The 13683-nt window shown below is 40.8% G+C and overlaps 1 protein-coding gene across 2 annotated transcripts; it reads right to left on the bottom strand.

Moving 5' to 3' along the window:
- Positions 1–233: 233 nt before the first annotated feature.
- On the bottom strand, positions 234–6641 carry LOC147623766 (uncharacterized). 2 transcript variants are annotated; one of them, XM_086820381.1, is made up of 4 exons: positions 6411–6641; positions 5757–6022; positions 3803–4211; positions 234–2505 (listed from the first exon to the last, which is right to left on the bottom strand). In XM_086820381.1, the coding sequence occupies exons 2-4, from the start codon at positions 5833–5835 to the stop codon at positions 954–956; spliced, it is 2040 nt and encodes a 679-aa protein (XP_086676507.1). In that variant the 5' UTR covers positions 5836–6022; positions 6411–6641; the 3' UTR covers positions 234–953. The 2 variants fall into 2 exon arrangements, with proteins under 2 accessions (XP_086676507.1, XP_086676506.1); XM_086820380.1 differs by having other exon boundaries at positions 5757–6641.
- Positions 6642–13683: the final 7042 nt, after the last annotated feature.

Below are 13683 nucleotides of genomic sequence, written 5' to 3'. Positions count from 1 at the left end.
TCCTCCCTTCCCAAACCTCCAAATTCTTGCCACGTGGTAGCTTTGTGAAACTCTTCCTTAAGATAATATGAACTACTTCAAGGAAAAATCTGCTCCAATTTCACAATTTATGAGGAGGTGCATGATGACAGCTAAAGCCCTGTGATTTGCAAAGTGCATTGCCAACAATCTCATGCACCATACCAAGCAATATACACTACACAACATGTATACAAGAAGTTGCTACCATAATCTCGCAATTCTTTCATGTATTAGTCTTCTCCTTTTTGAGTGGGTATAAGTGGCCGGTATCACGTTGACCTGCTGCATGTCAAGTCTTCAATGAGCTTCAATGTACAGGAAAGTGCAATGGCTAGAGCCTGGAGCTGCAGCTAAGCCTTGTGGGTAACAATTTCCTCTTTTTTACACACTGACTTACTTGAAACACTCACTCTCCACAATGGATACTTGAGAGGGCAGGTTTTAAAGTAGCCACCCATAAAGAACCAACTCAGCTCAAGGGCCAAAAGCAAAAGAAAAAGCATGCCTACTCTCGCCTAACTTTCGTTGATACATCGGAGATTCAAAAAGCTACTCAATCTAGAGGGCTCCAGCACTACATCAAGCCTAATTTCAGAGGGTGGTTTCCTAATCATGACAAAAATTAGCAAACTTGTACCTGGTTACACTTTGAGATTTTGTTTTGAGATTGGAGAGTAAGAAACTTCATGAGACCATCTCTACAAGTCTCCACCTTGTACAGCCTACTAAGGTAGGCAAGGATCAGTAAAGGGCAGCCTGGGCGGGCAATCTTTATATCTAATCCCCGGCTGGCCATCGGCCAGGGATGGGCGGGCTTTCTCGACCATCTGATTTACCATGCTGGCCATCTGTCAAGGAAAGAAGGGCAATCTTGACCATCCGATTCCCCCCCTCGCTGGCTAAGATACCTGTAAATTCACATAAGAACTGTCTCAGGGTGAGAACTGCTCTCTTGCTCCTAGTTTATTCAGATTGTTGTTTTGATAAGGTAAAGGCTCCCTACATACTCCTGAACTGAGTGAGATGATGCTTGCTACATCCGTCTGGGTTTTTCCCATGCCTGTGGTAGGCCCTGCCATCCTGCTGATTCCTCCCACACCTAGGAAATCATGTGTAGTCTTACCACCACCATCTTCACCACTCTCTGGCCCGCCAAGACAACCGCTACTTCTCAATGTCCCAGATTGGAGATGCGATCTCCCATGCAACATACTGGTTTGAGCATCTTGTGCTCTCTCCCTCATCAAATGCTGCGTGAGGAGACTGCTGTCAGCATGTTGGTGCATGTGCCCCTTACCATGACCATTATTGGATGATCCATGTGCAGAAGAAGGATTGCCTGAACTACCTACAAATAGCCCAGCTCCTCCTGATAAAGTGTTGCTAAACTCTACACCAGAGCCTTCAATACTTCTGCCCTTTCCTAGGATGGAGGAGGAGCCGAGGGAGTTTCTTGTTCCTTGGCTGTTTGATGAATGATCCCCAGTCTGCCTCATCACTGAGTAAGAAACCATAGCTGCAGAGGAGAAGATGCTGCTATTTCCAGCTCTTCTCTGGTCTTGCCTTGCAGATGCTCCTCGCCCTCCACCTGCCATCAAGCTAGAATCGTCTGTTCCCATGCCAAACCCTTGGAATAGAGACGGATTGCTTGCTGTGGCACCCATTTGTGCAGCTTTTTGAAGCAAAGCTGTGGCTGACAATTGAGCTGTGGCTGTACGTCTTTGCTGATTCGACATGGAAGATGTTGAAGTCATACTGCCCACTCCGAAACTGCTACCAAACCTAGCTCTATCCAGGTGGTTCATCACCCCAGGAAAGCTCGACATTCCACCCATAGCATTGCTTTCATTCTGGCCACCACCGATGCCAGAGCCTTGTGATCCTGAATATCCATTATTAACTGAGGCAAATAGGTTTGCCAGCATGCCATCTGCACTACTGCTGGTGGACAAGGGCACCAAACCGTTAGGGAACTTGTAAGGGTGCAGTGCATCAATATGCAATTCTGATGAGTCTGTGACTCCAGCGTTCCCAACTTCATTCATTCCCCTGGAGCTTGGCATCATAAGGCCCCCCTGCATGGTGGGTGCGGCAGCAGGAGGACCTGGCCCTGGGACTGTACCTAGCCAGAGAGAGAAACTGGAGCCTTTACTCGGCCTTGCCAAAGATGATGCACCATGAACCCACTTGGATGACAATGCGGCAATGCCACTTTCTGTCAATGGGAAATCGGTCATGCTGTCAGGCATGCTAGGCTTTGAAACTTCTGAGAAAAAAGGTACAGCATCAGTTGGACCCCCACTTAGTCGCGAGTTAGCCCCATGAGGAGATGAGGGTACCTCTATTGCAGCTGCAGCGGTTCCCTCTGATGGACCATTGTCTGGACCACCACCGGATTGGTCACCCTGCCTAGGGGCTGTTACTCTTGCACTTTCTTCAGTCAAGGCATCACAAAAGGCTCTGTGAGTAATGAAGCTGTCCCTCCTGAATTCACAGACATTAGTGTTTCATTGATTCGATCAGTGGCCATTCATTGATTCAATCAGTGACTCTATCAAATCATTGTACATAGAGGATATGTCTAGTATTACAATTTACCACCAAAGGGCAGTGAAGAAACTAAAGATCTTCCATTAAATTCCAAAAACATGCTTTTGGTAAGCTTAAATGAGATTAGTCTAACAATGAAATAATCACTATTATAAGATAGGAGATAAAATGTTTAATATGCAAAGGAGGGAAAGTTCGGGAGCTGCATAGACGTATCATCTCCATCAGAAAAAATTGTGTGTAATTATGACGACATAAATGAGGTGGCTCACTCGACATGCAAAAAGTAGCTCTGCAGGAAGTTTAAAAAAACCCAGATCCCTTAAAGCATTCCTAATTGTGTGCTAAAATGAAGAAGTGGAGCAAAGAGACGCAGAATTGCAGCTATCCAGACTGAGTGCCCACAACTTCTGATGTGACCACTTGGATGTCAAGTGGTAAAATAAAGGCATGTGACTTCTTTGATAAGATGAATGCAGAGACAAAAAATAAACAGACACAAATTAGAATGAAAGTAGCAGTACTGCAACCCAAATATGGCAGTGTATTCATCTTTTGCAATCACACAAACCCAGAGAGCTGAATTCAGCATGGAATGTATGTGACAGAAGACGAGCTTGGGATGTGAAGCATAATTAGCCCAGTGAATTGGAATGTGATGAGAGACTGATCATTAAGGATAAATTTTAGCCATGTGGGATGTGAAGCATAATTAGCCCTGTGAATTAAGATGTGATTAGAGACTAGTTAAGGATAAATTTTAGCATGGAATGTGAAACAATATGATGAGCCCTGTGAACTGAGATGTGATTAGAGGCTGATTAAGTGGGTAATCATGAATTGAGATGTGATTAGAGGCTGATCAAGTGGGTAACCATGTACTCCTTGTGATTTAAGATGTGATTAGAGGCTGACCAGGTGGGTAATCATGTACTCCTTGTGAATTAAGCTTGATTAGAGACTGATGAGATGGGTAACCCATGTGTAACTCCTTTGTGAATTAAGCTTTGATTAGAGGCTGATCAGGTGGGTAAGGATTTAGTACTTGTAAATTAAGATTAAATTAGAGGCTGATCAGGTGGGTAACTATGTACTCCTTGTGAATGATGATGTGATTAGAGGCTGATCAGGTGGGTAATCATGTAATCCAGTTTCTGAAAGGCTGATCAAGTGGGTAGTAACGGTGTGCTCCTTGTGGTATGGATAAGCTTTTTTATATGGTGTTTGGTACCTGGAGAAGAGGGTGCCGCAGTCGCAGCGGTACTCGCGGGTGCCGCAGGTTTTGAGGTGGGCTTTCCAGTCGGATTGGACGGCGTATCGCTTGGAGCACTTGTCGCACTTCCACTTTTTCTCGCCATGCTTGCGGCAGAAGTGCTTCTTGATGCCTGTGAGGTCTCCCAAGGCACGGGAGGGGTGGTGGTGAACGCAGCTGGGCTCCGGGCACACGTACACGCGCTTCAGCTGCTGTGGCGCCTCCTTGCCGCCCGCCCTCTGCTTCAGCTTCCATGGCAGATTGTGTCCCCTTCTGTGCAGCTGCAGATTCTGGTCCCTTTGAAATCCTTTGTTGCATATCTCGCACACGAACCTGTTCGTCGCCAACAGCGTCGTTGGCGACAAAGCTATCACCTGTGCATCCGGGTCTACACAGCCCACAATCAGATTAAGGTTAGACAATCATGAATTTAAGATTAAATCTCTGCCCAGAAATAAAGAAAGCCCTCTAATCCAATTGGAACTGCGCGATTGAAGATAAACCACTCGCCCATCTGTGCCTACAAATAACCCCCCAATCGAGCCGGAACTGGGAGATTGAAAAGAACCCACTTCTTAATCACCATAGCCACACATAAGCCACGGCCAATACACCACCACATCAAGCCGAGGCGCTGAAATATTCAGCACGTTATTAACGCCACATATTGAGAAGAAGATTCATGTGCGCCAAATCCCCACTTTAATACAATGATCAAGAACGGCGCGCGCATGACCTAATAAGTGCTGATTAGTTTCAATTTTGGGTTCTCTCAAAGCATCAAATCAGAGCAATCATCACGAATTCTGATTCTGCTTACAACACTGAAGATTTTAGTGACAACTATCACTTTTTAAACACTCTGATTTAAGATGATTATCACAGTAGGAAATTGCTGATTGCCAGTTTCGGGTATGCTTAGAGATGTAGATTGAGTCCAAACACGCCATCCCAGGCCAATTATCGGTGACCATCAGATTGCCATACAATTAATTGTCTTGAATTATGGTTATAAAAACTGGATTGTAACCTATAGAAAGGCAATCAGGACACCCAAGAGAAAATCTCGGCAATCACACCGTATCAAGTAAAAATGTCGGTGATGAAAGAGCGTAGACCGTCGGTGATCAAGCTGCTGCAAATAATTTCCATCGGCGCTAAAGCTTACTTTTACTGTGTGTGTGGTACATGAACCATCGGTACTTGTCTAATTATACTTCTTATTATCTCTGTGATTTGTCTACTTCCAAAAATTAATAAGAATGTTAAATAATGAACTGTCGCAGATGAAGCTACTTATTTTCTGTGCGCATTTTCGTTTTTTTTTTGGTTAAAGAAAATAGCCTTCAACTTTATTGTCATGTAGAATAATATTGTAAAATAGAGTTTTGCCCAAAAAAAAAAAGGAAAACAAAAAATTTCTTTTTTCAAAATTATGATGTGTTACAATCCGTTTTAAATTACTTAAAATTGATATAATAGCAAAATAGCAGCAGCACCCATCAACTGAGATGTGGGTGTAAATCTTTAAGTTAATTCTGGCCGGTGTGATCAGGTCGATCAATGGAGAGCGCACCAGTAAAGATGCATAAAAAGCCCTATCAAAGTGCGTAAATTACACAGTACTTTCATGGGATATTATGACAATCGTAGAAAATTATAGAAAATATGAAAAATGTCTGAAATTATAGAAAATATGAAAAATGCGAAGAATAGAAAAGATTAGAAAGAAAAAAGAAAACAGAAAAAACACATGAATTAATTGTATTGTAATCAAGAATGTGATTTAGTTATCAATAGATAACTTCTCAAATAAATTTCTATTATCATCACTTAGGTACGCTTCTTCGTGTGATTCTAAATCTCTTAGCAATTAAGCTTAAGCGCGGATGCATGTGTGTGTTTTTTTTCTTAATATTGAATGTTTTTTTACCTGGAGTGCCTGGCAAATTTCTCTTCTTTTTGGCAGCAGCTGCAGGCTGCTGTTGCAGGCCGGAGCTAGTAGTACTCATGGCTGGATGATGTCGATGATCAATATGTGCAAATCTGAATTATCTGCACCGGTATTAATTAATCCTCCTGAAGAACCACTAATCTCTCCGAAAGAAGAATTCGACATGGGCTATTAGACTGTCCCTTAGCTCAGCTTGCAGCCACAAGATAGTCCAAACTTCACCGTCAAGCTGCCGGCTAATCAAGCTATCCGACAAATGCCCAAAACAATAATATTAATTAGTACACCTCGATTGAGTGGGAAATCAATTCAGATCACTGCTTGTCTTAATTAATTACAGCGGCTGAAATTCCTTCGTTTCTCAAAGTAAGGGATTAGGAGAGACACAGTAGTTTACTTAATCCCGTCATTTGGGCATGATTAAGAGGACCCAATCGCATTAGGAAAGGGCACTGATTTTGGTTCAATCTCACAGGCTCACTGTCATTAAAATGTTTTGATCTCATCCTAACAGATCCTACTGCAGCTTCGACTCTTGATGAAACACTCAAATCGGAGTTAAGAAGAGGCTAGGTTCATGCAGAAAGGGACCAAAAGATGATCATTAAGTCTTAATCAAGGCATGCTTAGTACATGATTAAGGGTTGTTTTCGCTCCAACAGCTGGCGGTAATCAACGAGCTGTGTAAAGCAACAAAACAGTGAGAGGAGAGGAGCGAGGATCATGACCCATTGAAAGTGGGGAAGAGCTGAAAACTTTCGTCAACTCCATAGCCATGGCTCTGTAAAAGGCGACGAGGGAAAAGAACACGTTGTTTTTTCCCCTTATTTGACGAGGGTGATGATGAAGGGGACGACGAAAACAAGTAAAATAAATAACATTTTAATGGAAAGAAACTTTTTAATAATGTAGTGTGGAAACCTATATTGTAGCCTTTAGTAAATAGCAGTAAGAAAATACTTTTTGTTCTAGGGGCTCTCTCCTTTGTCCTCTTTGGCGGCCTTGTGTACACACGCACACACAAACTTGGCCCATGCTTGGCTTTAGACTTCCGTCGTGCCTGGTTTCATGCAAAATTTTCAACACTCCATAAAAAATTACATGTAACTAATGAAAAACCTCAAAAACATGCAAAATTTTCAACACTCCATAAAATATTACATGTAAAGTTATGAAAAACCTGCATATTTTCTCCCATCTTGTCACAATTGACAGCCAAGGCCGCTTGCCAAAAGGCAACCTTGATTGGCCCATTGAAAAGGAATTATCAACTGTAAGCCCTCCACATCACACACAACAATTTCCACAAAACACATTTGGGAATCATGCCATCAAAAGCAAAAAGACAACCTAGCTTAATTCATCAACTATTGCTCACTCCCTTTTCAAACCCACATCACCTTTCATGATTGTAGTGTTCCTCTACATAGTTTTGTAGAGCAAAGTCAAAAATGTCTTGTCATAGTTACCTAATCCACCTGAGGACACGAGTCCTTTAGGATCCTAGAGAGAAGGATGCCCATCAAATGATGGCTATCATTGATCCATTTGCACCAACTTATGGTTCACAAGGTTCTTCATTGAAGAGTAGCTTGGAGTGCTTGAATGATTAACTACCTCAAGGTGTTTTTTACTACTTGTTTGTTGAGTGATTTTTTCAAGCTCACTCCTTCAGGGTCCTAGAAAGAAAGATGCCCAGCAAATGACGGTTTTCTGTCATTGATCCATTTGCACCAACCTATGGTTCATAAAGTTCTTCATTGAATTTCGTGAGTAGCTTGGAGTGCTTTAATGATTAGCTAATAAGTAAGTTTATAACCCATTGACTCTCTATTCATCTCTAATTTTCAAGTTGGGGTAACCTTGATAAAGCACAATCTTTCCCATAGATCATGCTTTTGTGTTCTCTACTTTTTACTCCCCCAACAAGACATGAACAATAGGGTCCCTCCATTTTCAATTACTTGTCCATTCAATATTCTCTAGTTGAATTACACTTATGGTTCTATTCTATGGTTTATAAAATTAAGTAGAGAATACCGAATGATGGCACCTCATGCTGTTCAAAGTGAGCTTCATGATTGACCCCACAGTGATTTCACACTGTAAAAGCATTGTGGTATCATAGTAAGGCACGATAAGCTTTCCCCACTATATCAAAGTAGTTAATTTAGCCTCTAAAAAATATTATAAAAGCTACTCACAACAGCTCTTATTATTCAACCCCTCTATGTGTAAGAGTAGGTGTTTTCCCACTCATCTATCCACATACTAGCCCATCCATTTAGTCGCCAATGAATGTACAATGTTTTTTACAACATCATTTTTTGAAAGCACCCTTAAGTCTCATACCTACCCCCTCCCCCTGGGCCTGTCCACAGGGCCTGTCCACAACACACACACACTCCCTTAACAAATTCATATTTCTAGAATTTTAATGTAAGTATATATTCACTACGAGTATACAAATGCATGCGATTAGCTCCCTTTGCATGCATTTACCCCCCAAAAAAAAATCCTTACTACTAGAAACACCTCACAAACTCTTCATGCTTACTATGATAGTCCATGTCATGTCATGCACAAATCTTCCTATTTCCACACTTGGGTATATGCATGAATAAGTGGACCAAAAACCTGTCTCCCAAAGAGTGGTTTACAAGCGATTGTGAAACACTTGGGAATATGCATGAATAAGTGGACCAAAAACCTGTCTCCCAAAGAGTGGTTTACAAGCGGTTGTGAAACACTTCTAGGCATAGTTAGAGAATCAAAACATGTTCATTAAAGCTTACTAAACATATGAAATATCTTTAAAAAAATAAAGAAGTTACTAAATATGACTTATTATTCTATTATATATACTAATAGTGGTCTTCTTCAAGTAGTAGAAACCAATGCAAGCAACCGGGTTGAAATTGTACCAGCTTATCATGCTTTCACTCACTTATCCAATCAACGCTCTTACAATGTTATGCCTATAATTAAGAACACCACAATAGATCTATGTGTGTGTGTGTGCGTGCATGCATGTGCACAAGTGGGTGTGATGATGGTGTGCGTCTCACAACACGTCCCAAAGTTGTGCCATGCAAGTTGATACACATGAAGCAACGTTATTTTTACATTTAAAAGGACATGAAAGTGACTCTAGAATAACTTATGAAATATGTTCTTTTGTGAATTTAAAGCTACATCTTTCCCTTGTCATGGAAAAATCAAACACGTAAACCTTTTGACCCATGCACATGGATGCATATTTGAATATTATCACCAAATTTGTGTACTATAGTGAAGAAATCATAATCATCTAGAGTATAAATGGGAACAAATTGATGCACTCTTAATGGTTATAAGCATGTGTATGAAAGAAATCAAGGTGGGAAGAGATTTGAGCCATTCATAATATGAGAAATACCTTCATTGCTTCATTCATAGTGTGAGTGCTACATGGGCTTTATATAGCCTTTGGATCCAGTCCTGGATAACATCATTGATGATGTAGATGAGCTAGATGCTTCTCCTAAATATGCTCCACGACCCCTTTGATGTAGGGATGCTCCTTGACATGTGGATGGACATGTGAAGTCATGCTACATACTCTGATTGGGACAAGTTGGGCTTATATTTCTAACAGTGTAGGTGGCCCAAAATCCTTCATCTTGAACATCATTTTACAACTAGTTTGGCTACTAGTAAAAAAGGGGAAAGAAGGCTTTTAATTAAACAGCTAAATATGTCTTGCAAGAATGATTTCTTGAATGAGTGTACATTAGGGGAAATTCGGGCGCCAAATGGGTCTCCACCTGAAGTCCCAAAAAAGTGTAAAAATAATATTATTATATTGGGTTTCTCTCTCTTATTTTCGAATCTAAGTTCACCTTTTTTCATATTTTCTAAAGAGATTCAATGCTTATTATATTCAATGTTCTTAAATTCTATGAAACTTCAACCACTTCGACGCGAGTGGAAATTCATAAATGTGAAAAGCTAGCACTCTATAAAGTAAGAAAACCAATAGGAGGATATTTCTAGCATATGTAACTATGCAACTATATTTCTGACATAAGTATAACATGGAATAAGAAGATGTTGATTGGAAATAGGGGCATTTTTTGAAAGAACTTGCTGAAGCAAACTTAGTGTTATGCAAGGTTTTTTTTTCAGCGCAATTAAACATGCTTAAGTTCTATTCTAGTGCATTTTCATGAAGTTATGGTAGTTTTCATTGGGGGAGTTTTCCCAATTCAATAGCCACTCTTCTCCATTTGAATTTCCCTCCATTCAAATCTTCAATCTCTCAAGGAAGCCTCTAAGATTTCACCTGAATCTCCTCTTTCCTCACATACTATTTATGCATGGACAACAATGAAGAAAGATTTATCTTTTTGGTGCCTTCAAGTGGAACCATAAAGTCATATTTGCCTTCATTGATTTTCTATACTCGATTATTTTGCCACCAAGAAGTGTTATTGCATCAAGAAGGGCATCAATAAGTGTTGCTACAGTGCTCAATGGAGGTATGGAATTAATTTTTAAAACACGTGTCTGAAATTAATGATAATGTTTTACTGCACCGTATATTTTTACAAAGAAAGGAGTTAGTTGCAATTTCAATTTTTTTTTTGTGGTCTGTAAAACATCAGCGATAATTCTAAGAAGCAATGTATACATGTGGAACTGGACAATGACTATGCTCCTCTCTATAAGAGAAAAGAGGCTTCTAAGGTCAACCCTTATGTAATGCAACAAGCCAGGGAAATAGGGAGAAATCATGTTGATATATGGGTGGAAGGATCAATGTATCCACCTGATCCCTTGACCAACAACCACCTACATTTTCAGGCCTAACTTCTTTGATTAAATATGTTTGTGAGGGAAATGCTGGCTTGCTTGGTTACAAAACAAGGCTTGCTATATTCAGGTGCAAAGCATTTAGATATCGTCACAAAGGATGCTAATGATGAAGGAATCTCGGATCAAGTAGTTAAATGCTCGATTGTCTAACAAGGAGAATGAACACAATGAGTTGGTAGAAGTTTTTCATGCTCAATATTTGTAGAACCATGAATTGGATCAAAAAGCAAAGGATCTAGAGGCCAAGAACAATAAATTATAAGGGGTGTTAGAGAAGACAGTCAAACATGGGACCACCTCTAATTTAGATGCACGTGAACGAGTACAAAGGCCACTTACTGCATTGTAAAAAAATAGCGGAAACTACAAACGTTGTATACATGTCGAGACTGAGATAAGATGAAGAACCTTAAATAAGACAGTGGAACACTCTCGAAAGTCTTCTCAAGACAGATGGTGAGTCTACACTTTCTGATTCAAAGTTCAGAACAATTAGTGATGATCTCGTGCATGCACGATTGCAAGATGTGAAGAATGCATTTATTGCAACTGAAGCTCAAGGTATTTGTGACAAAATTAGTTTAAGTAGAAAATCCCATGCAATGACCTATAGACAAATGGATGCAAGTTTTAAGTCCGTGCTGAAAAACAAAAGGGTAACTCCGTTGTTGTGCCCTTATAGTGTCAAAAAAGCAAGGCAACAATTGAATAACAATGTCCTTGAACTCATTGGTGAACCAAAACACATAGTTCACTCACATGAATTCAAGCATTGTGCTAAAGAAGTGACCTTTGATCTGAATCCGAACAACAATTTTGTCTTGGAAGCTGCAATGGTGAAGTTCTATGATATGTCTGTTCACAAGAATGTGGTGGCACACTGAAATTTGTACTAAAACTTGATGAGAGTGAAATTGTAAAGAATCAAAAGATAGAAAGAATAAGTTTGGCATTGATACAGGACATTGGATCCTTCCATTAAGCTAGGTGATCCTTAGTACTTCAATGTTCAATCTGAAAACGAAATCTAGTGGCTCGCAGCATTTGAGGGTCCAAAAGAGGACCATGAGATCCTAAAGATATTTTTCAATCTAACAGAGATTCCTACTATGGTTCAACGTCAAAAACCAAGTGAAATTCTACATGTGGATGGTCTTGGAGACTAATCAGTGGAATGGCATCTTGCAGGTGATCTAAAGACACTAAAGTGCATGTTTGGTGTCTCAAATGCTGCAAATGCAGAGTTCACTTGTATTGCATACGCTCAAGGAAAAAGGGTAAGAATGGAAAAAAAGGCATGGAATATGAATAGTGGGAAGGATGGTGCACAAACTCGTGAGATCAGTTCATATGGGATGGCAGAATAATCATTAGGGTGGATCCAAAGTGGGACCCTATACTTGACATTCCTTTAAGACACGAGTCCATCCTTGTACACTACATGTCGTCTGTAGAATTGTGGAAAATTTAGTTTATGAATATATACGTTTTGCATATAAGATGCAACCAATGTCAAAGGACCAAGCAGTGTGTAAGAGAGTGGAGGAGGTTCTTTCATGCGTGGGTCTACACAAAGGGAAAGTGGAAATCAAGAAAGATGAGAAGAGGTCAGGTGCATTGCAAGTCACTACAACATGATTTACATTGGATGCTAAGTGTAAGATCCCCCTATTCCCACCGAGCAATAGATTCGGGATACTAGCAGCGGAAGTACCGCTTCTCGCGCGGGGACAGGGGTCCCACATTCGGGGCCTCGCCCACGGATATCCGGATAAGAGACTAATCCGTCGGTTGTTCCAAAACCGAACTCGGAAAAACTTCCTTTACTGGAAAGCACGGGCGATTCCACCAAGATAACTTTTTACTCTAACGTAGTCAAGATCATTTCTGATCGAGATGATCCAATTACATCTATAAGATACTTAGTCAGTTCAAGGAAGAACTTGCACTTGGATCATTGGGATCAACGCTTTTTTCCCCATTCAAGAGGCACAGCCGTTGATTCCTATCCATAGAACAGTTACTGTCCGGGATTTATTTTTTTCTATCGTAAAAACAAAAGTTTGAGTCTCGATTTACGGATCCATCAGTCCAGCCTAACCCCATCCAGTCCCATGGGTTAGCCAACCGCCCAACCACTGTAGTGATGGGATCCAATTAAGAATTTGGTTAGGTTTTGTCCCGGGTACCAAGGAAAGAGTCCCAAGGCCCCCTAGCCGGATGTTCATGCAAAAATAAAACTAGTCACACCACCCACACACCCCCAATATGAAATTGCCTTTTCACAGATTCAACCAGTTTAAAACAATCCTTTAATAAAACCATAGTATCACTGATCACCATCTTCCAATTTATTCAGTTGATTCTCAATTTTCCCATCATTCCTTCATCAGAGTATCTATGGCATCATTGGCAACTAGGACGCTCACCACCTGTCCATACAGGGGCCGTTTCCTAATTCCTAGCCTATAATACTCGGCAATATAATCACTTATCAAGATGGACTCTCGTTGAAGATCAGCAAGATCAACCAACAGATCCATATAAGGAGCCATGGACTCATCCATTGAAGACCAGCAAGGTCAATCAACCAGATCCATGCTCGATTTCAGAAAACAACTCCAACTCTGTTCCAATATCTTCCTCGACGCACGCGTGGGTATCCTAGGCGAGAGCACCGTATGGTCAGCACCCTCTAGGATCCTTCGCAGGTGACCTAGCGCTTCACTCATAGGCCGCTTCCTTGGCCCCTCATCCACCGTACCGGAAGCTCACCATTTTAATCGCACCGAGACTGGTCAAGACCTCGGCCGACCTTGCTACGCGAGACGTCCTTCATTGACTCTCCATCAGCAGTTGCAACATTATTAGTTAGGTCTTCACGACCTTAATCACAAGATAGTCACAATGCTTTCCCAGCAATCTTGACATAAAACAGTCATTTACAAACAGCATTTACAAACAGTCACAGAATATAGTTTCTATATTAACTCTCATTTTTCCACATTATCCCTCATCAATCCACATTGCTTATTCCACATTCCAGTTA

This window comes from Cibotium barometz, chromosome 26 (genome assembly GCF_041138505.1).
Source record: "Cibotium barometz isolate CiBa-2024 chromosome 26, ASM4113850v1, whole genome shotgun sequence".
Classification (NCBI taxonomy): Eukaryota; Viridiplantae; Streptophyta; class Polypodiopsida; order Cyatheales; family Cibotiaceae; genus Cibotium; species Cibotium barometz.
The sequence above is the reverse complement of the archived record's forward strand: the minus strand, read 5'-3'. Positions and strand labels throughout refer to the sequence as shown.

What these genes read in the sequence shown, in the direction of transcription:
- LOC147623766 (XM_086820380.1), bottom strand. Translation starts at nt 5,835, where the DNA reads ATGAGTACTACTAGCTCCGGCCTGCAACAGCAGCCTGCAGCTGCTGCC. An exon ending in AAATTTGCCAGGCACTCCAG is followed by an intron (nt 4,212 to 5,756) that starts GTAAAAAAACAT and finishes TGGGCTGTGTAG; the next exon opens with ACCCGGATGCACAGGTGATA. An exon ending in TGCGGCACCCTCTTCTCCAG is followed by an intron (nt 2,506 to 3,802) that starts GTACCAAACACC and finishes CTGTGAATTCAG; the next exon opens with GAGGGACAGCTTCATTACTC.